This window comes from Abramis brama (assembly GCF_963993115.1).
Source record: "Abramis brama genome assembly, chromosome: 5".
Lineage (NCBI taxonomy): Eukaryota > Metazoa > Chordata > Actinopteri > Cypriniformes > Leuciscidae > Abramis > Abramis brama.
In genome coordinates this window covers 20,443,769-20,466,557 of record NC_139967.1, presented here as the reverse complement: position 1 = coordinate 20,466,557, position 22,789 = coordinate 20,443,769, and the positions used below count along the sequence as shown (strand labels likewise).

Here is a 22,789-nt window from a genome sequence, read left to right as displayed (position 1 = left end):
CCTGATGCTCCGATTGAGCTAAAATCAATATAATTCAGTATGCGGATGCCCTGAAGTCGCAGCGGAGCCAGAGCTGCATCCACACACTGCGTGAAAGTGCGAGGTGATAAAGCTAGGCCGAAAGGAAGAACATGATATTGGGACGCTTGGCCCCCGAAAGCGAACCTCAGGAACTTCCTGTGTTGTGGAAGGATGGATATGTGGAAGTATGTGTCCTTTAGATCTAATGTGACAAACCAGTCCTTGGAACTCATTTGTGACACGACTTGCTTGAGAGTAAGCATCTTGATTTTTTAGTTGAGCTCCCCTACAGCGCAGATCTAAAATCGGACGAAACCCCCCATCCAAAGAATTAGTTCCGCCCCTGTTGAGTTTTAACTAGCTCGGATCTCATGCTTGCTGGGGTAGCACTTAGATTATGGGTCAACATAAAGAATGTACGGCTCGGATCTCAAAATAAAGAAAACAAACAGGTCTTGCTTTCACGGTCTCAGTGAACTGGAGCACATCTCAAAATGAACCGACACACAGCGTATACTTGCCTCACAGACATGAGAAATACAGTGGGGAAAACAAGTATTTGATACACTGCCGATTTTGCAGGTTTTTCCACTTACAAAGCATGTAGAAGTCTGTAATTTTTATCATAGGTAGTACTCTTCAACTGTGAGTGACGGAATCTAAAACAAAAATCCAGAAAATCACATTGTATGATTTTTAAGTAATTAATTAGCATTTTATTGCATGACATAAGTATTTGATACATCAGAAAAGCAGAACTTAATATTTGGTACAGAAACCTTTGTTTGCAATTACAGAGATCATACATTTCCTGTAGTTCTTGTTTGCACTCACTGCAGCAGGAATTTTGGCCCACTCCTCCATACAGACCTTCTCCAGATCCTTCAGGTTTCGGGGCTGTCGCTGGGCAATACGGACTTTCAGCTATATATATATGGGTGAAAACTCCTGCCTAGCATATTCTAAGACAGACTGTGATGATGAACTAGGTTAATGACATCATCACTAGAGTTCCAGGCTAGTGCTAGCCAGAAAGTACCATTTTGTTAAGAGGGAAAGAGACATAAGAGCAATGAGGTGTTAAATGTTTGAATGTGTTTGTATTTTATGTTATGCATGTTTGTATTATGATTATTGCATGTCAGAAATGAGTTCTTGATTATTTAGGTGCCAATGTTTTGCTGTGTAATTGAGTGTTGAGTGTCACAGGGAAAGGTTCCACCCCATGACAATGGTTCGTCCCACTAGTGTTTGGCGAGAAACCTGTATATTTAAACCATTGTCTGAGCATGTTTGGGAGGTTGCCTCTTGTATATACTGTAGGGTGACCATACGTCCTGTTTAACCAGGACATGTTTGGCCAGGATTTCGAGATCGCCCAAAATGCCCGGGATACGGCTTTTGCTTTCTACAGTCACCATTCATTATGTTTACATTATTACATTATTTGACACTGAAACGTACGTGCCAGATTTGCAGGTCATGCATTCTGCTTCACACGGATCCCGATCGAGACGAAAACAGGAATTTTCTTAGCAACGCTAAAAGGCACATCAACCGATCACTTGTTTAGCGTTCATGTAAACACTACATTCAGATTCACCAATCGGAATTAATTCAGTCCTACTGAATCAAAAAGGTGTGCATGTAAACAAAATGAATGGCGACGAGAAAGCAAAAGCCGTATCCCGGATATTTTGGGCGATCTCGAAATCCCGGCCGGACATGTCCTGGAATATGGTCACCCTAATATACTGTGCAAACATCTGAACCTGTCTGAGGTGAGACGAATTGATAGTTTGTGGATGTGCCACTAGGCATTGTTCAGTGCCAGTTTTTCTTTTGTTTTGTTTTTTAGCACCAGTTTCTGTTGCATTAAGTTTTTTTTTTTTTTTTTTTTTTTTTTTATGTGTTCCGCACATTAAGAAATGCTGCTTCTAAAATAAACCACAACTGGCATTTTGAAAACCACTCCTTTGTACTGAGCCTTCCTAAGCTTCTCTCAAGCCTCTTGACAACACTCTACATGACACAGAAAAAAAAAAAAAACCACCAGGGACATAGATTCACATAGAGCGCTTGCTGAAGACACAGAAGCTGACGCTGTTTGGTTCAAGTGTGCTTTATAGTTTCCTGGTCGATGACGTCACATGAGGTTCCATCATGCCATTGGACTGATTTCATACGTTCTTCATGGCGCAATCACGCAGAGGCGTTCACACAGGGTTTCGACGCAGCTCGAGTTCCCTTAAAAGGGAACTAATATTTTCTTTTTCAATTGTGTCTGTTATTACCAGTAATCAATTTGGGTTGACAGTCTCCTACAAACCTACAGTAGACAGGAAATAATTAAAAAAAATTTTTTTAAAAACCTGCATTTATTTTGGGTAGTATTTACCCAACTCATGTGGACTATTTGATCTGATAGCATTAAACTTGATAAAGAAACTTCATCATTTCTAATATTTTGTGTTGTTCAGATATGAATAGAAAGAAATCTGAAGTCCAAATGAATTTGCTGAATAAAAGTTTATTTTGTGTTATTTTTTAAGAGAAATCAAATTGTGTGGGATGGAGAGTTTCACTGAAAAAACAAACAAAAAAACAAAACATGATATAGCAAATATATAACTGATTCTGTGTTTAATTAAATGAATTGTGTTAAAAGGAATATTGAACATGAAGTAAAACATTTGAATTGGTATTATCATATATGTTTAGCTTCTTCCATTTTCTAATGATTGCTCCAACAGTGCACCTTTTTTCACCAAGCTGCCTGGCAATTTCCCCGTAGCCCTTTCCAGCCTTGTGGAGGTGTACAATTTTGTCTCTAGTGTCTTTGGACAGCTCTTTGGTCTTGGCCATGTTAGTAGTTGGATTCTTACTGATTGTATGGGGTGGACAGGTGTCTTTATGCAGCTAACGACCTCAAACAGGTGCATCTAATTTAGGATAATAAATGGAGTGGAGGTGGACATTTTAAAGGCAGACTAACAGGTCTTTGAGGGTCAGAATTCTAGCTGATAGACAGGTGTTCAAATACTTATTTGCAGCTGTATCATACAAATAAATAGTTAAAAAATCATACATTGTGATTTCTGGATTTTTTTTTTTAGATTATGTATCTCACAGTGGACATGCACCTACGATGACAATTTCAGACCCCTCCATGATTTCCAAGTGGGAGAACTTGCAAAATAGCAGGGTGTTCAAATACTTATTTTCCTCACTGTACATTACCTTTCCAGCATCACGACTCTTGGCTCTGAGTTTGTTGACCTGAGACTCAGAAATGTCAGCACGCTCCTCAGCCTCCTCAAGCTCATGCTGCACCTTCCTCAACTTGGACAGGTGAGAGTTTGCTTGTTCCTCCTGCAAATTCACATACAATTAAATTATATCAGTAACTTAATATATTCACAGGGTGTTTATAGTTCTCAAATGAGATACTCACAGCTTCTTCAGCCTGTCTCTTGTAAGCCTTGACCTTTAGCTGAAGCTTGTCAACCAGATCCTGCAGTCTGTTGAGGTTCTTCTTATCCTCCTCAGTCTGCAGATAATGAACATGGATCAGACTAGAACATAATCAGATTATAGTGACCTGAATTTTATAACACTGTTTTTTTTTTTGTACCTGGTAGGTGAGCTCCTTGACTCTCCTCTCATATTTGCGGACACCTTTAACAGCATCAGCTCCACGTCTCTGCTCTGCCTCAACTTCAGCCTCAAGCTCACGGACCTATAGTGTGGGAGACATTATGAAAAAGATTTCAGTCAATGAAAACATGTATGTAAGTATTAAAGCATTACACAATTTATACCTTTCAGATCATAACTATTAACATCAGAATAAAGGCAATCTTACTCTTGACTCCAGTTTCTGGAGTTGTTTCTTTCCTCCCTTCATGGCCAGATTCTCAGCCTCATCCAGACGGTGCTGCAGGTCCTTCACTGTGACCTCTAGATTCTTCTTCATCCTCTCAAGGTGAGAACTGGTGTCCTGCTCCTTCTTCAGCTCTTCTGCCATCATTGCAGCCTATGATGCATTAATACAGAAAGAAATTAGATCCACATTTTTTCCAAGTACACAAGTATCTTTTGAAACATTTGGCAGCTACTGTTGCTCACATCAGTGATGGCCTTCTTGGCTTTCTCCTCTGCATTTCTGGCTTCCTGTACAGTGTCATCAACTTCACTCTGGATCTGAACAAGGTCAGCCTCAAGCTTCTTCTTGGTGTTCAGAAGACTTGTGTTCTACAAAATGGAAAGCAACAGTTTGGACACTTTAAATGGTGCTCTCAATTTCCTTAATTTCATTGTAAAACAAAAAATGTCCTTACCTGAGAGTGCAGCAGCCCAACACGCTCACTGGCGTCCACCAGCTCTTGTTCAGCCACTTTGCGGCCTCTCTCTGTCTGCTCCAGAGCAGCTCTCAGCTCCTCAATCTCAGGCTGCATCAGAGTGTTTCTGCGCTCCACCATGGCCACCTGCTCCTTCATGTCTTCCTGTCCTCTCTGGGCATCATCAAGGTGCAGTTGGGCATCCTGAACAAAACAATAGCTTTACAATAAGCTTTTGATGTATTTTCTGTTGGCTTTTTATTAACAGGTTGGATTATACAAACATATTAATACATCACAAAGTCGAACAGAAGTCAAATACCTTGAGTTGTCCCTGAACGTTCCTGAGCTGTTTCTGGGCTTCAGCAGCCTGGCGATTGGCGTGGCTCAGCTGAATCTCCATCTCATTAAGGTCTCCCTCCATCTTCTTCTTGATTCTCAGGGCATCATTCCTGCTCCTGACTTCAGAGTCCAGAGTGCCCTGCATGGATTCAATGACTCTCTGGCTGTTCCTCTTGATCTGCTCCATCTCCTCATCCTTCTCTGCAAGCTTCCTGTCAATCTCTCCCTTGATCTGGTTTAGCTCAAGCTGGACACGAAGAATCTTGGACTCCTCATGCTCCAGTGTACCCTATGACAAATAAAGCAACATTTAAAAATCAAAATAAAATTATTCAATAACAACACGATGTTCTAGCTAGAATGCCATATTGATCTTCAGATACTCACTTCAGCCTCCTCCAGGGCGGTCTGAATCTCTGCCTTCTCAGTCTCCACTGTCTTCTTGGCCTTTTCCAGCTCATGGATGCTTTTACCAGTCTCACCTAACTGCTCTGTCAGATCTGAAATCTCCTCTATAGAAAGAAACAACATTATCTGTAATCATATTCACGTGTGTTTATTTTTTAAAGCTCATTTAGAATTAGAACATTGAAGTCTTTTCATTCTTCGTTTCTCAGTCGGTTTCATTCTTACGCTGCAGATTCTTGTTCTCTCTCTTGAGGGTCTCCAGCTGATCCAGGCTCTCCTCATAGGAGTTCTTCATTTTGAACAGTTCAGTACTGAGTGAACGAGCCTCTTTTTGGGCACCTTCCAACTCTGCCTGACCTTCCTCATATTTCTGCTTCCATTCTGCCAGGACCTTTGGTGGAGATATTTCAGGATCAGGTTCATTTAACTTGTAGCATGCTGAAGCATACTTTTAGAAGTTAATATCATATCACAGAAGACTAATTTTTTTTTGCCTTGTCAAAGTTCCTCTGTTTCTTGTCAAGGTTAGCAGCCAAACTATTGGCTCTCTCCACATCAATCATGAGGTCCTCCACCTCACCCTGGAGTCTCTGTTTGGTCTTCTCCAGAGATGCACATTTGGAGTTTACGGCCTCAATTTGTTGCTCTGCCTCTTGCAGACGCTGAGCCAGCTTCTTCCTGTTAAGTAATACATATTATTTTGAATTCTAATCTATAAAATAGCTGTGAAAATGGTATACAATAATATACATACTTGGACTCTTCAAGCTCCTCAGTGCGCTGGATGGCATCAGTTTCATATTTGGTTCTCCACTGAGCAACCTCACTGTTGGCCTTTGACATTCCCCGCTGCAGCTCAGCCTTTGCCTCCTGCTCTTCCTCAAACTGCTCACGGAGCAGGTCGCAGTCATGACGGGCTGATTGCACAGCATGGGCCAGTGCGTTCTTAGCCTAGGAGACAAAGTCACATAATATTAGCTTTTCTCTACAATAAAGTAATTGACAAGTATGTGCATGCTTTGATTATGCTGTATTACCTTAACCTCCTCTTCAATATGCCTCTTAAGCTCCTCAATTTGCTGGGTGAAAGCTTGTTTGCCTCTGGTGAGTTGAGAAACCAGAGCCTCCTTCTCCTCCAGCTGACGGCCAAACTCACCTGTAAAAATGTTCACTATGTCAGCTCTATTCAAAATAAACCATTTAATAATATGAGAAAATCATCTGCTACACAATTAGGCTGGGGAAATTGATTACATCATCATATGATGCAGTTGTGACCTAATAGTCAGAGATTCTGACTTTCAACCCAAAGGTCACAGGTTTGATTCTCAATACCAGCAGGAAATGACTGAGGTGCCCTTGAGCAAGGCACCTAACTAAGGCCTCTAGTCAATTGCTCCCTGGGCGCCACAGTGAATGGCTGCTCACTGCCCCGGGTATGTGTGTTGCTGATGTGTTCACTACTCATCGCTCCTAATGTGCTAGCACTAACTTGGATGGGTTAAATGCAGAGGACAAACTCTGAGTACGAGTTACCATACTTGACCTTCATGTCACTTCACTTCATTTATTTGATAAAATCATAATAAATGAGCATTGAGAATGAGGTCAAAGGATCATGTGAATATGTTACATGGAGGATGATTTACTAATACTAATTGTTTATCTGCATTTGTTAGTGGAGAAAATAAAATGCTTTAAAATATTTGAGATATTGTGCCATAATTTACCATTTTCAGTTTGAAGTCTTGCTCTTTGAGCACTGAGGTCATTTATCTGGCGAAGGTTCTCGTCATTCTTGGACTTAATTTCACTAAGTTGGTCCTCAAGTGTGCGGCACATCTTCTCAAGATTAGCCTGTAAACACAATTGATTTGATTCTTAAGAATGTTAACCACATTTGTTATATTTCCTAATTTTTTTAGAAACCATTTTCAAACCTTTGCTTTGGCAACAGCTTCCATGTTGCTGGAAAGATCATCAATCTCCATTTTGAATTCACTCTTCTCTTTCTCAAGCTTCTGCTTGACACGCTGCAGGTTGTCGATTTGCTCTCCCAGCTCGGCCACACTGTCTGCCTGCTTCTTGCGGAGGGCAGCAGCAGTAGCTTCATGCTGGAGGGTGGACTCTTCAAGATCACGACGCAGCTTCTGGAATTCAGCTTCACGCTTCTTATTCATCTCGATCTGAGCAGCAGTGGCTCCTCCAGCCTCCTCAAGCCTCTCACTGATCTCCTCGAGTTCCATGGAGAGATCAGCTCTCTGCTTCTCAACCTTGGCACGAGCAGCGCGTTCTGCCTCGATCTCTTCCTCAAGTTCCTCAATGCGGGCCTATGGTGAAAAGTAGTTAATTTGATTTGAATTGTTCAGCATTTAATTATATTGATCGTAATGTTGAAAAAAATCTCAAAATACCTGAAGCTCCTTGATCTTCTTTTGGAGTTGAGCACCCAGAGATTGTTCATCTTCTATCTTGCTAAGCAGCTGGCTTGTTTCAAAGTCTTTCCTGTGGGTGTTCCACGATAAGTGGTTTGTAAAACATTAGCACAACTTAACAATAATGTTTTCAAAGATTTCATGCTTTAATTACTTTTTTATTTTCTCATCAGATTGCTGCTTGTCATTCTCCAGGTCCATGATGGACTCTTGGGCTAATTTCAGGTCTCCTTCCAGCTTTCTCTTGGCTCTTTCCAGGTCCATGCGGAGCTTCTTCTCTTGTTCAAGGGAACCCTCAAGCTACAGGACAATGTTATATAAAATATATATTATTTTTGATCAAAGTAAAAAAGAATTTAATGAATTAATGACATGTTTAATTAGAAACTCACATCATCAACTTGCTGCTCAAGCTTTGTCTTGGATTTGGTCAGGGTGTTGACTTTGTCCTCCTCGGCCTGAAGATCATCCAGTGTCTGCTGATGTGACTCTAGGAGGGCTTTCTTCTCCTTCGTAAGCTTGGCAATGCTCTCATCCTGAGCTGCCATTTCCTCAGTCAAGTTCTTAACCTGTATGATTTTTGTTCCAAATAAGCTTATATTTTACAGTTCATATTATATATATCAACATATCAAACAGAGATTAAATCTAATCTTAGACCAACTCAATCTCCAACCTTATTCTCAGTGGCATGTTTCTCCTTCTCCACTTTAGCCAAGGTGAGCTCCAGGTCATCAATGTCTTTCTTCAGCTCAGAGCACTCATCCTCCAGTTTTCTCTTCTTGGCTGTCAGTTCAGCATTGATTTCTTCCTCATCCTCCAGTCTCTCAGTTGTCTCTTTGAGTTTAGCTTCAAGCTGGATTTTGCTTTTGATCAGACCCTCACACCTCTCCTCAGCATCTGAGAGATTCTCAGCTTCCTGTTAATAACAGGTTGCTATATCATTGGAAACAACATTGCTCAATTTAATGGAGCCTAAATTCAATAAAATCAATTCAAGAATACTCACAGATGCTACTTGCAGCTGCAGATCGTTTTTCTCTTGCAGCAGTGCTACCATCTTCTCTTCAAGCTCCTTCTTTTTGGCTTCAGCCTTGGCAAGATCCTCTTTGCATTTTATAAAGTCCTCTTTCATGGTTGCCAGCTCCTTCTCAGTCTCGGCACTCTTCAGCAGAGGCTTAATCTTGTAATAAACCTTCATCCATGGCCAGTGTTTGACATTCATGAATGAGCAGATGTTGTATTGGATGGTGTAAATGGACTCCCTGTGAATAATTCATCATTAAATGACATAATCATCATTATTTACTGTTTGCAGTTATTGTTGATGTCATCTTTACTAATGACAATACTCACCTCCTTTCCATCATCTTCACAAACTCCCTCCTCATCAGGTAACCACGGCAGAGAGCCTGAGTCATTGTGACCAGAGCAGCCAATTTCTCATCACGCATCTCCTCAAGAGTTCCCAGAAGACCAGCTTTGAAGAACACCTGAATTGATGTAAAACAGTAAATCAAAATATATTGATTTACCTGTATAGGTTAAATGATCATGATCACTGAATCTTTGAAAGTTGTAAAGCTGAATATTAACCTTTGTGGTTCCAAATCTGTACTCGTCATGATTCACGTCGATGGATCCCAGGAGTTTCTCACTGGCCTTCTTGTTATCCATAAACTGTCTCTCTGGGATAACACTGGCATTCAGCACCTTGTATCTATGGAATATTAGAAGATTTATCAAAATGCTTTATATCTTCTAATATAGAGCTTCCTACAGGAATTTATATTTTCATATGGGCCCATTTACCTCTGCTTGAAGTCACCATAGAGGATTCTGCTGGGAAAACCCTTTCTGCAGATTCTGATACCCTCCAATACACCGTTACACCTCAGCTGGTGGATAACCAGGAAGTTCTCCATGAGACCTATAACAAACAGTTTACATAATAAACTTGGTAAATTAATATTAACATTATTACATACATTAACTTATTGAGTTACAATTAAATATTGTGTTAATATGAGAATATCTGTTAAGTCCTTTATTACTTTACCTGGAGTCTTAGACTCATTGGGAATCAGACAACGCACAAAGTGAGGGTGGGTGCTCCTCAAGTTTGTCATGAGCTTGCCCAAGTTCTCCTGTTTAATCATGAAAATATTTAGTATTCTTACTGACATTCTCTCAATTGTTGATGTATTATTTTTCTGACCTATAGTCAAGAAGCTCATGTACAGTCACTGCTTTCAATTGCATCATTATTCACATTTGCTCTCTAACAAAGACATACTCTGAACTGAGAAGACACAGTCTGCATGGAGCCACCCTTCTTCTTGCCTCCCTTCTTGCCGCCACCAGTCTCTATTCAGATAAAGAGACAAAATAACACATATAAAGTAATAACAAGAAAAGAGTGCAAATCTGAATCAAAGTTTGGTTAAATGATGTACATAATCATGTTAACACTTCAGTTTTTTTTACCCTCAACAACAGGTGGGTAGAGAGTAACTAGCAGTTTGACAGAAGACTTCTGGTACAGCTGCACAACAGACTCATTTAGTGGATCCTTGTTCTTGTCTAGCCAGCCAGAAATGTTGTAGTCCACAGTTCCAGCGTAGTGAACCAGGGAGAAGTGGGCTTCAGCCTTGCCTTTGGCAGGCTTTGGTTTTTGGAAAGCATTGTTCTTGCCAAGATGCTGATCATACAGCTTGTTCTTGAAGGAAGTGTCTGTAGCCTTGGGGAACATGCACTCCTCTTCAAGGATGGAGAAGATACCCATGGGCTGTTTATAAAAGAATGTTGTGTCATTACTAAAAATTTTAGATTTTGAGAATGGACCATGGAAATGAATAGGTAAAAAAAAAAAAAAAAAAAAACCTTCTCAATGAGTTCAATGCAAGCGGCCAAGTCCATGCCGAAGTCAATGAACTCCCAAACAATGCCCTCCTTCTTGTACTCCTCTTGCTCCAGCACAAACATGTGGTGGTTGAAAAACTGTTGCAGTTTCTCATTAGTGAAGTTGATACACAGCTGCTCCATGCTGTTGAACTGGAGGAAGAAACAGAATAACATTTACTGACTTCTGAATATCACTCAATGTGCCATTAAAAAAGAGATAAAAGAATCATTCTTACATCAAAGATCTCAAAGCCAGCAATGTCCAGCACACCAATGAAGAAGTTTCTTTGTTGTTTTGTGTCCAACATCTGGTTGATACGAATGACCATCCACAAGAACATCCTCTCATAGATAGATTTGGCCAAGGCGCTAACAGAGTTGTACAGCTGTAAGTAGAACAGAGTGACATTTTATTCTGCTTCTGTAATAATTAGGCAGAATTTTAGGTTAAACACATGGCATGCTGGAAATGTTACTATACCTGTGGCACGGTCTGGCCTTTGGTCACAAACTCATTTCCGACCTTGACTCTGGGGTAGCACAAAGCCTTCAGCATATCAGCAGAGTTCAAACCCAGAAGGTAGGCAACTTTGTCAGCCTCTGCAATTAAAAAAGTTACAAAATAATCACTCTATTTCTTGCCTTGAAAACTAAAACAGCCCATTTGTTTAAGAATAAAAAACATATCTCATAGACTGCATGTTATGACACACATTAGTACAATTTAGTCTCACCCTCTGTGCCATCAGGCTCAGCCTGCTCCTCACGCTGCTGCTTGAACTTCATGTTGCCATGATGCAGCACAGCTCCAGTGAACTTGTAGATGCCCACTTTCTCCTCACTACTAAAGCCCAGAATGTCAATAGCAGTCTGAAAATTACAGAGAAGAATAAAATCTAGTTCGAGTTCTAAGATCTTTTCTGCCATATTTAAATAAAATATGTCAGTAATCAAACAGCAATGACTCACATCAGTAGCAACCAGCTCCTCTTTATCATCAATGCTGGCCACTGTGATCTGACCCTGACTGCACATGGGGAAGTCATAGGGGTTGGTGGTGATGAGCGTCATTTCTGTAAAATACACAGCATTTATGAAAGAGTATCTTACAATATTATCTGAAACATTTAATGAAATATGGGCACCTACCAAGCAGCTCAGGCTTATGGTTGGTCATCATCTGGAAGAAGATGTGGTAGCCTCTCTCATCTGGAAGCTGGAATGACACTCTAGACTTCTCCAGCAGATCTGTTGAGACAATGTACTTGAGTCACATTCATCTGAAGAGTGACAGATAAAGACAACTGTTCAGGATGGATCAATGAAATCGTGTCCACATACATGTCTCAATGTTAGCACTAGCCAGTTTTCCAGATGTACCGAAGTGAATTCTGATGAATTTACCCTGTTTAAAACAAAATAACAAAATATTATTATTATTATAAATGATGATAATAATGAAACAAAATAAATCCAAACCAACTGACTAATTGAACTACATGTAAATAATAAGCAGTGAACTTACAAAACGAGAGGAGTTGTCATTTCTCACAGTCTTGGCATTACCATAAGCCTCAAGCAGAGGGTTGGCAGCAATGATCTGGTCCTCAAGAGAGCCCTGTGATGTTTGAAGGGTTTTCAGTTATTTTCTATGTAATGACTAAACACTATTTATAGGCATTTCACAAATTCACATATCATGTGAGATGAGTGTAAATCACCTTCATCCAAAACAATATGTATGTAGTTTTATATCTCATACCTGCATTTTGCCAGGAGTGGGATCTTTCTTCTTGTCACCACCTGCCACTGCAACTGTGGCAAAGTACTGGATGACACGTTTGGTGTTCACAGTCTTTCCAGCACCAGATTCTCCACTGGTTTATGAGAGATCAGAAGACATAAGATGATAAGACATGTGGAAGTTCCACAAGAGGGAAATTTAATTGTTTTCAACAACTCTAACTGAAGGCTTGATACATACGTAATCAGGACAGACTGGTTTTCTCTGTCTGTTAATTCAAAGTAAATAATGTTTTAGCAATTGTTTTATAAAAAACTTTAATTCAGATCTCCTAAATCAGATCTTACCACACTGCATGAACTGATATGCGTTGTCAGAGACAGAGAAGATGTGGGGTGGGGCCTCCATACGCTTTTTGCCTCTGTAGGCAGACACCACTTCTGCATCATACACTGGGAGCCACTTGTAGGGGTTCACAGTTGCGCAGAAGAGTCCAGAGTAGGTCTGAAATGAGCAGAGACGTGGTCAGATTGCAACAGCACAGACACAATTAACTTAAAAAATGTTTATGTTGTTTCAGAACTTACGGAGATCATCCATGCAGCATAACGCTCTTTGAGGTTATACAGCACAGAGGCTTCATTGAGATGGGTCATCATGGCCATGTCCTCAATCTTGTCAAACTTGGGAGGATTCATTGGGTAGACATCTTCTTCCTTAGCAACTCTCTCCTATAAATATTATCCAGTCAATATTAGATGGTAACACTTTACTTGAAGGGGTGTGCATAAGACTAACATGACACCTTCATAATCATGCCATGACACATGTCATGAATATGAAGGAGTTTTTATGCATGTTTATGACAACTGTCATTAAGTGTCATTCGCTCAATTATGACATTTTTAATGCAAAGATGACATTGTTTGAAATGTCTTTGTTATGACACCTTGACATAAACCAATACATCATAACCTGTCAGTGTCTTTGTCATGACAACTTGACATTACCAAGACAACGCAACTTGTCAGTGTCCTTGTAATGACAACTTGACATTACCAAGAAAACATAACCTGTCATAAATCTGTTAGAAAATATGACATAGCAGATTAATTATCAAATTTAAGAAACTACTTAGCTTTATGGGTTAACAGTACATTAAACTGTCATGTGGTTGGTTTTGACTGTCATGAGGCCGGCATTATAATTGTGTCATGAATTTATGACCAATTTTTTTTTTCTTCAGTGGTACAAATTGAATTTGTCATTAAAATGTCATTAAGTGTTAATAATCTGTCAAATAGTTTTATAACGGTGTCATGAATATATTTATATGGTGTCATGAATATATTTCTTGACCAAGTAAAGTGGTACACATTTAATTTGTCATTAAAATGTCATTAAGTGTTAATAATCTGTCAAATAGTTTTATAACAGTGTCATGAATATTTTTCTGCAGTGGTACGAGTTTAACTTGTCATTAAATGTTAAGTGGTATTCCTATATGGTCAAATAATGTTAAATACCTTAACAAAATGCAACAGACACGTCAAAAGATTTTACTTAACTTTATGTTAGTGATGCACCGAAATGAAAATTCTGGGCCGAAACCGAAAATTTAGGATGCACTTGGCCGAAAACCGAAACTGAAGCCGAAAATGGCTTCTTTTAAAAAACTTATACATTTTATATTAAATTGCTTGAAATTAATGGATCTTAAATGAAAAATCACAATATAATAATCAAACTTTTATTAACAGTTACATAACAAAACATAAAATATTTTAACAATAAATATAAATAATAATACCAAATAATATTATCCTTCAAGTTTTATGTTCCATTAAATAAAATAGTTTTTTAAAAGTTGAGCAAAAAAAAAAATCCACAATTTTGGAGATTTTTGCAGAACAAATGTTATATATTGCAACTTTGGTGTCCTCACGTATAGGGCTGTCACTTTTGTGAAAAAAATCCTGTTCGATTTTTGAGACAAGTGTTCATTGAATCGTTAGTAAATTGCCTATATTTGGCGTTGATCCGTTTTCAACATAGGCAAATCCACGGACAACTAAACAGGCATTAGGATTAGGACGAACGTAGAGAGAGCGCTTGAGACGCACACAAGTCAGCAATGTGGACTGCCATAACATCAATGAAAAACATTACTGAAGGCTACATTTATTATGCACTATATTATACATAAATAGGCTATTTTGTGAGTGTGTGTGTGTGTGTGTCAGAACCTGCAGTTGCTGTGTGACGTGCGTTCGCAGCGGGCGTATCGTGACGAGCTGGACGCGCTCCGAGAGAAGGCCGTTCCCTATTTTCGTTTTCGAAACGTGTTGGTTGGTCCGATCGCTTGCAATAAGTGACAGCCCTCTGACATGCTTAATCTTTGATAGGCAGACGCGTGATAACAGCTCGACCGTGAGTGAAACCTAAGCGCTTGGGCACGGATGGGAGGGGCGGGTGGCATTCACTTTCGGTTTACGTTTTCGGCAGTTTTTTTTATTTCGGCCCGAAACCGATAATGGCATTTTCGGCAGAAAATTTCGGCGACCGAAATTTCGGTGCACCCCTACTTTATGTATGTGCACAATACATAAAAAACTGACAAGTAACAGAACTTGCTCTTCCTCACACAGAGGGTTCTGACATTTTCTGACATAGAATGAAAAAATAAATAAATAAAAAATAATAATAATTACCTGTGCTTCCTCAAACAGAGGGTTACACAATAATCTCAACACATATATTTAGTGTTTTGGAGGGAAAACAACAGGATAACTTGTTTAGGAGAAGAAAAAAAAGTTAGGTGTACTTGTACATTATTGGGAGGAGTTGTCCACTTTTTTTCTTTGCTGTGATCGTTTCAGCCATCTCTTTTGTCATAGCCCTCTTGCAGCGCTCTGCAAACTCTGAGATCTTCTCATTGACTTCATCTGTAGGGAGCAGCTCCTGAAATGTATCAGGATATGTGATTTAGTGTTGCACGATGTACCGATACTTCAAAAGTATCGCGATACTCGGAAATTAAAAACGTCACGATACCTAAATTTATCAGTATCAATACTTCAAAAAAAAAAACGCCTCCCTATGGACGTCTGTTTTTTTTTCCTGACGCACGCAGCAAAGAACCTGCCGCTGTCAGTGTCATGTGACAAACTACAGCGACATGGCTGCGTGTGCGAGCACAAGTGGTCCACGACTCGTAGAAAAAGATGACGAGAGGAGTGACATATGGAAGTACGTTGCCTACCTTGCTCTGTTGCACGGTGCACCGATACTTCAAAAGTAAACCGGAAATTAAAAACGTCACGATTCCTTAATTTATTAGTATCGATACTTCTAAGAATGACCGCGTACCAGATTTGTAAGGCCGGCGACACACTGGCTGCGTGTCATGTCCGTTTTTATTTCGGCTCCCATGTTAACTGCCTGCGTGACACACGAGTCTGGGCGCAGCTCGAGACGCGCTGAAAACGCGTGCATGCTAGAAATAGAACCGACGCCTATTTTTCACGCGACACGCAAGCGTGTTGGAAGCGTTTCCAGGCAAAATAGAATAGGAAAAGATGTTTCTGTCATTTTGACATGAATACATATTAATCAATGACATTTTGATGTTTGAAAGTTTTGACAAATACAATATAAAATGTAATTTGCACCTCTCAATACAGAACGAATTATTCTGTAGCCTATTTTGCCGTCAACACTGCCGACGTTGTCTTTGCTGCAATATATTTATGTTTAACGTGAAGTATAGGCCTTCCACAACTCTCTCCCCACGTCAAATATATCACCAATGAGGCTTATCGTATGTTACCAATATTAAACATTGTTTAATATAATCGCTGTTCATATTTTTATTCAAAGTTCAGAATCAAGATAAAGCTCTTATGTTTCTTATGATAAATGAGATAATGCTGCTAAATTTATTTATTTTTTTACCTTGAATGTCATTGCTCTAATTTATTTTTTAAATTTTGATATTTCATATTTTGTTCAAAATGTTTAATATATCTGCTGTTCATATGTTCATTTATTAGTGCGTTATATAATTAGTATCTTGTCCCGGTTTTAAAATAAAGCACAGCAATGATATTTGAGAGTGTTTCTCCCTTTTCAGGAAAAGTATCGAAAAAGTATCGAAATCGCAATACTTGACTTGAGTATCAGTATCGAAACAATAATTTTGGTATCGTGACAACACTAATGTGATTGCTAGCTCAGCAATTATAGCTGTTCTTGCAATTGTGTTGCGGTCAACATTAATCTTGGCGAAGGCCTTTTTCATGGATCCAAACTTGGTGAATTTCTTAAGGGCATTCTTGTAGCGGCGGATGATTCCATCCGTTGTGGTCACTGAACAAAAAAATAACCAATACAAACAAATAAATAAACTAGGGCTTTCAAAAGTATTAATTGTGATTAAGTATTTTAATCAGTTGACAGTCCTAATTAATACAAATATTAAAGAGACACTTGCAGTCATCCTTGCAGTATTAGAAGTAGGTTTAATCTCAGCTAATGTTCTTTAAGATGCCAGACATCCCACTCTGCGATTTCTCGGCATCCGGGAAACGCAATCGAAATGCGGGAGGTTCTGGGACAAGTGGTATGCCTGAGAAGCTTCTGTAAAATGGTGAGTAACACGTGTCTTCTGGGAGATGTTTGAGGTGGCGGAGCGGAAATGTGAGTTTTGGGAATTCCTGGCAATTGTCTGTCATTGTTACAGATATGTAATAGCAAATGCGATTAATCGTGTCAGCTTCTTTTCAGGCAACAGCAGATATGAAAGAATTATACTTAACCTGCTGGTTCACTGTGCATTCTCCTTTCAATTTACAAGAACCAGCACAGTAAGCTGTGTCCTTTCATATCTGACAGCCTAAATCAAACATAACCAGCCTGGATGGAGGATGCACACTGAATCAGCGTGGAAATTACTGTCTGTTCTTGTCTGCTTTAAAGGCTAAATATAGGATTATTTATTATGAAACATTTTGTTTTCATTTACCCATCCTCATTTCATTCAAAATCTGTATGAATTTCTTTTTTCTGTGAAACACAAAAGAAGATATTTTGAGAAATGTTTCAGTGTTGTTTTTGTTTTTAGTCCATATGGAAGTTAATGGCAGCCAAAACTCTTTGTTTACAAACATTTCTCAAAATATCTTATATCCAGAAAAAAATAAAGTCACACAGGTTTAGAACATCATGAATGAGAGAAAATTATGACAGAATATAAATGTTGGCTTAAACTATCCCTTTAACTAAGTTCATGGTAGCAGCTGCTTTTCATTCAAATATAAAACATGAAAGACAAGTTCAGTAATGGGCAACTTTAATGTAAGAAACCATCTCATTATGAATCAAAGCCTGTGCTTACTTCTTGAACGGCTGTGTGAGTCAGTGTATTTTTTTGACTTTTTCTTCTCCTTCTTCTTCTTCTTCTGCTGCTCCTCTTCTGAGGATGATGAGGAGCTGAAGTCTGAGGATGAAGAGGAGGGGGATGGAGACATTGAAGGTGAAGATGAAGAAGGAATGTGAGCAGTCTTTCTGAAACCTGTAGGGAAAAAGGGGAATGGGGCAGGTGGACAAGCAGAATAATGTATAAATAAACAAAGCCCCAAAATCTAAAAAGTTACATTTCTCAATGTAGGCCCAATTTTGGGTTCTATCTGAAAGCAGAGAACTGTATCACAGAATAACACACATAACAGGATTTGTTTTATTAGATAACTTCTACAATGCTCTCATTGTAGTTGATGATTAAAGGAACTTTCTGTAAAGTCTTGTTTTTGAAACCAGAGCAAAGAGCTATTGGAAGTGCTTGTCATTGGATATAATCAAATCAAATTTATTTGTATAGCACTTTTCATAATACAAATCGTTTTAAAGCAGCTTTACAAAAGTCACAAAGTGCCTATGAAAATGTCTATAATATAGTATTAATGCTTTACATTTACATTACAATTACAATGGTTTTGATCCTTCTGTAATAATGTGATAAATAATTTATATACTGCATTTAATAAACATGACTACTGCTGCACGGCCCTTCAGTGAGTTTGCACTTACAATTAAACAGCTACACTTTCGTTCTGTGTGACGAAAGTTGATAATGGTTCTATCACAGTGTCTCTGTCCTTTCACAAACATTTAAAACTCCATGAATAATGGTAATTGTGTTCCTAATATACCTGACTTTCCAGTAGATGCAGGTGCACTGGGGGCTCCCTTAATTTGTGAAAGCAGGAATTCCTTGTCGTTTTTTAGCTCACTGTTGGCCTCTTCCAGGTATTTAATACGGTCCTCGAGGTGTTCAATCTTCTGTCGATCCATCTTGGTCTGTTCTTAACCCTAACCCTAACCCTAACCCTAGTTTGGCCAACTCCAACATTCCTGTTGGTGACACTGCACATTTTTTTTAAATAAACAAATGTTTTTGTATATATATTCTCCCATCCCAAGAATGTTCCTTGCTCAGAGCCTAGCAATGTTGTCAATCATTAAGTTGTAAATAACATGTAATTTTTAAACAGAACGATCCTTCCACTTAAAGGTCCCGTATTATGCCCCTTTTCATAAGATGTAAAATAAGTCTCTGATGTCCCCAGAGTGTGTATGTGAAGTTTCAGCTCAAAATACCCAACAGATCATTTTTAACAGCATGTTTAAATTGTCATTTTTTGGGGCTCAGAAAAACGCGCTGTTTTAGTGTGTGCCCTTTAAATGCAAATAAGCTGCTGCTGGACGACCCAGGGGGCGGAGCTTCATGAGCTCGCGCTCAGTCTCTCAGGACAATTTCATCTCACGGAATGATGATAATATCAGAAACTCTCAGTAACGGTGTTCATTTCGAGTCGGACAATAATGCCTACAGAGTCAGAGTGCTGTATAGAGATGAAACAGGTATAGTTTAGTAGTTTAATTACGGTTATTATAACTTATTTGTCATCTGCTTGTATGTATCCATTATTTATTAATAGCCTACAAGTCTGCTGTCTGAATGATGATCAAACATATACTGATGAGTTTAATAAAGTTTATTGTACATCACACAAAAGATGAAGCGTCAGTTTTATTTCTGAGTAAACACAGTAAGTTATAAGAAGTGCGCAAGTACATAAACGAATTTCGGTAGAGTTGAGGGAGCATTCCTGTGGGCGGAGGTTAGTCAAAAAACGGTTCTACTGACGTCATTAAAGAAGGAAGTAGAGGGATGTAGTCCAAACGGGCCGTTCGATGTAGGCGACTTCTGTTAAATAAAATGTCTCGCTTGGCATTGAACTTTGAGCTTTATAATTTTACAGATATTATTTATACTCTAACAACAACATTACACACTAACTAAAGTTTTAAACATGGGATCACGAAGAACGGGACCTTTAATAAGACCTCAGTGTATCAGCTAAAATTGTGAGGATTATTTTTGGTGCTGCTTGACTTTTCAACGAAAACTACATTTCTCCAATTGTATTGCACTGAAGAAAGCAAGTCACCGACACATTGGATCGCCTGGGGTGAGTCATTTATCAGCAAATTTTATTTTTTAGGTTTTTCCTTTAAAAGCATATGTCCTGGTGTTCTTAAAACAGAGTGCATCAATTTAAATGCATGTTGCAAAATAAAAGCCAAGTACTTGGCTATATATATATAATCCATGATGCAATAACAACAAAAACATAAATAATATGTATTATTATTATTAGACAGAATTTTGAGAAAAAAAACTAAATTAAACATGTTTACTTTGGTATGGAGAACTGTGTAAAATTACTTGTATTTGGACTGGTTGTAATTTTAATATTGGGACAACACAGAGCCATAGAGAGAAAGAGTTGCGACACTCTTTGATGTCGCCGCTATGGCTGTCACGTGGTTCATGTAAGCCCCAATAGTTCCAAAACATACGCTGGTTGTCATGTTCTTCTATGGGACAGACAGCAGCGATTGCATTATTGAACAGTAAATATAAAATAAAACACACACCCAAGTACTTTTTCAGCTGTTATTAAATTTTGTTAATGTCAGTTTTGCATTTGGATATAAGTTTTAGGCTATATTTTTGGAGGGAAAAGCTTAGTGTTCATGTTCACATGGGTAGTAGCACTGGCTTTAGCGGCTCTAACTTAACTTTTCCATATCATTCATCTGATGATGGACGTCTCATGATATTTATTTTAGCACAACTGGGCTGTATTAGGCTATTGATTCCCGTGATTTTGCTTATAAATTTTGATTCAGCCATTAGCCTACCTTCGTGATCACGCAAAGAGGTCTGCCGTGGCGGTCCGTTCAGAATTCGCTTAGAAGCTAGCTCACTTCTTCTGATGAAAGTGGCCACCCCCAGGACCACAACGTGAAACATGATCATGTTAAGACTAAGAATATTATTTTAAGATTAAGCCATACACATTATCAAAACTATAACAGATTAAAAACGAATTTAAGCATGGCTGATACAAATTAAGGTTTTCAAATAAAATATTTTTTATTAAACAATGACAGACAACAAAAATGTGTGAGTGTGTGTGTGAACAAGAAAAACAAAAACCAGGGGCAGGTGATCCATGAAACAGACAGGACTGGTGATGGCCATAACAATCCTAGAGGTCCAGCATTGTTCTCACAAGCCGCTTCACTCAAGACAATAAAACATAATGAAAAGTTATTATATCCCAAAAAATTTAATTAAATAAAAGTTGCTATAAAGGTGGCAGTGATTCATTACCGAACTCTTACTGTCACAGCTGACGAAGTCGCGCTAGCTAACTAGCTAGCAGGCAGTGCTTGAAAATTGGTTGAAACAACCAACATAAAATATAAATAATTAATTACGCTGTGCATGTACAAATGAAGACCAGTAATCGCAAAGGGCCTCTGATACAATATAGACAGTTGACAATTCAAAAGAGGTCGATATTTCAGCAACTTAACTCTGGAACAACTCGACGCGCAGCAATGTAAGTGAATGGGGTCCAACGCCCAAATGACAGTGTTTGGAACTAATCTGATCTTCAAATCCCGGAAGTAGGCGGTTAAAAGCGCCGCCATTTTTTACAACGGAGGTCTAATGGGAGTGTCGCAGCTCTTTCTCTCTATGGCTCTGGGACAACACTATTATGCTACAATTACCAAAAAAATACAATATCAACAAAATAATAAAAATAGGAAATATGATGTGCCACAATCAGCCAAATACAGATTGAACACATGCTGGCAATCTGCTGACAAAGTGTCTAGAACACTAAGCTACAGGTTTTAATTAAGCACTGGTTGTTAAAGTATTAACACAAAAATGACTTACATAATTTCCTCGGGGAATGTTTGACTGTCTTCTTTCTCTTTGGGCCAACAGGGACCTCATCCACATCTTGTTGTAGGCCCTCGTTCGCAATCGCATCATCCACAACTTGTAGTTCTTCTTTACCTTCCTTGGCCTCCATCACTCCACCATGTTCTCTTTTGCTGAAACGAGTTTTCATCTAAATAAAGTTGCGCAAAGCAAAGAACACAAACACCATGTCATGTCAGCTACATTCGTAAACTAACAGTTCTGTACAACTTTGGCTAGAACAGTAAAGACTGATGATGTCAATGTTCCTAAATAAATACAAATGTTTCATGTTTAGCTTACCTCAAATAGAGAACTTCGTGGATACTTCGTTTCTTTGATGCTCCTGTATGTTGTCCGTGTGGTATGTTTTACGACAATTATAAACGCGGGACAGTCAGGTACGCACGTCGCGCGCATCCAGTAGGCGCCAAAATGTAAAGTGGCACGACATTTGAATGTGGAACAGGACAGAGGCTGGTTGGGTTGTTGGCTTAGAAAGCAGTTACAGATGACGCGGTTATTGCAAGAACTCCTAAAAAATATTAGAAGTTATGATAACACGAAAAAAAGAAGAATAGTTAGATGGATGCAGAAATGGGGTATCCTGAAAAGTAGGATGCAGTGTCCAAAATGCAATCGAAGCATGCGCCTGGAAAAATGCGATCGCAGCGATGGGTTACGATGGTAAGCCAGTCTGTCTGTCTGTAAATACATAAACAATTTAATGAAATGAAATTGCTATCTTATTTGAAACTAGACATTATTATTATCAATGTTGAAAACAGTTGTGTACAATATATATATATACATACAGTATAGCCTATATATTATTATTATTATTATTATATTTTGCACAATTGAAGTGGACCTGTCTGGATGAAGTCCACCTGTACTGTATGGCCCGGAAGTCTGAAATTAGCATTATTATGTGAAATGTTTACAATATGTTTTATCCGTATGATATTTGATATTTTCATGTGTTATACTTTTTTGCATTTTGCCTTCTTTTTCTGTAGGGTCTGTAAGCATCACAAAAGTTCACAAACCTCTGTGCGCAATGGCTCAATATTCACCAATTCTCACACCCCTTTGGTGAAATGGCTTGAGTTTATGTACAGGTACAGTATTTATTTATTTATTTGACAAGTAAAGTGCACAAAAATAATAAATACTGTAAATGTGTCAGAATTAGCCAACAAGAATATTTTTCATCTGTAATCCTTGGATATAATGACAGCAAAAAAAA

The 22,789-nt window shown here is 38.7% G+C and overlaps 2 protein-coding genes across 2 annotated transcripts; both read right to left on the bottom strand.

The window, feature by feature from the left end:
* Positions 1-3,132: 3,132 nt before the first annotated feature.
* LOC311083414 (myosin heavy chain, fast skeletal muscle-like) lies at positions 3,133-12,907 on the bottom strand. Its single transcript, XM_084114904.1, has 37 exons — positions 12,782-12,907; positions 12,542-12,698; positions 12,435-12,462; positions 12,213-12,327; positions 11,976-12,068; positions 11,792-11,855; positions 11,600-11,698; positions 11,420-11,523; positions 11,185-11,320; positions 10,932-11,050; positions 10,687-10,836; positions 10,430-10,600; positions 10,034-10,334; positions 9,843-9,913; positions 9,606-9,693; positions 9,359-9,476; positions 9,143-9,266; positions 8,903-9,039; positions 8,556-8,811; positions 8,223-8,465; positions 7,939-8,115; positions 7,701-7,846; positions 7,526-7,616; positions 7,052-7,441; positions 6,842-6,968; positions 6,149-6,267; positions 5,866-6,062; positions 5,606-5,789; positions 5,337-5,502; positions 5,091-5,215; positions 4,684-4,992; positions 4,362-4,565; positions 4,150-4,275; positions 3,887-4,057; positions 3,656-3,760; positions 3,476-3,571; positions 3,133-3,393 (listed from the first exon to the last, which is right to left on the bottom strand). The coding sequence occupies exons 1-37, from the start codon at positions 12,890-12,892 to the stop codon at positions 3,148-3,150; spliced, it is 5,664 nt and encodes a 1,887-aa protein (XP_083971030.1). The 5' UTR covers positions 12,893-12,907; the 3' UTR covers positions 3,133-3,147.
* A 2,101-nt stretch (positions 12,908-15,008) lies between these two features.
* LOC311083760 (uncharacterized protein) lies at positions 15,009-21,652 on the bottom strand (the record flags this gene model as incomplete). Its single annotated transcript, XM_084115515.1, has 5 exons — positions 15,009-15,161; positions 16,411-16,562; positions 17,590-17,766; positions 18,404-18,551; positions 21,563-21,652. 5 exons carry the CDS (start codon positions 21,650-21,652, stop codon positions 15,009-15,011), a joined length of 720 nt encoding a protein of 239 aa, XP_083971641.1.
* Between the last annotated feature and the right edge of the window lie 1,137 nt (positions 21,653-22,789).

Bases quoted from the DNA above. Each gene is read 5' to 3' on its own strand.
- LOC311083414 (XM_084114904.1), bottom strand. From the start codon at position 12,892: ATGAATCCTCCCAAGTTTGACAAGATTGAGGACATGGCCATGATGACC. The intron at 4,566-4,683 runs GTATTTGACTTC...TGTTTTGTTCAG, and splicing joins ACGTTCAGGGACAACTCAAG to GATGCCCAACTGCACCTTGA. The intron at 3,394-3,475 runs GTGAGTATCTCA...GTGAATTTGCAG, and splicing joins AGAGACAGGCTGAAGAAGCT to GAGGAACAAGCAAACTCTCA.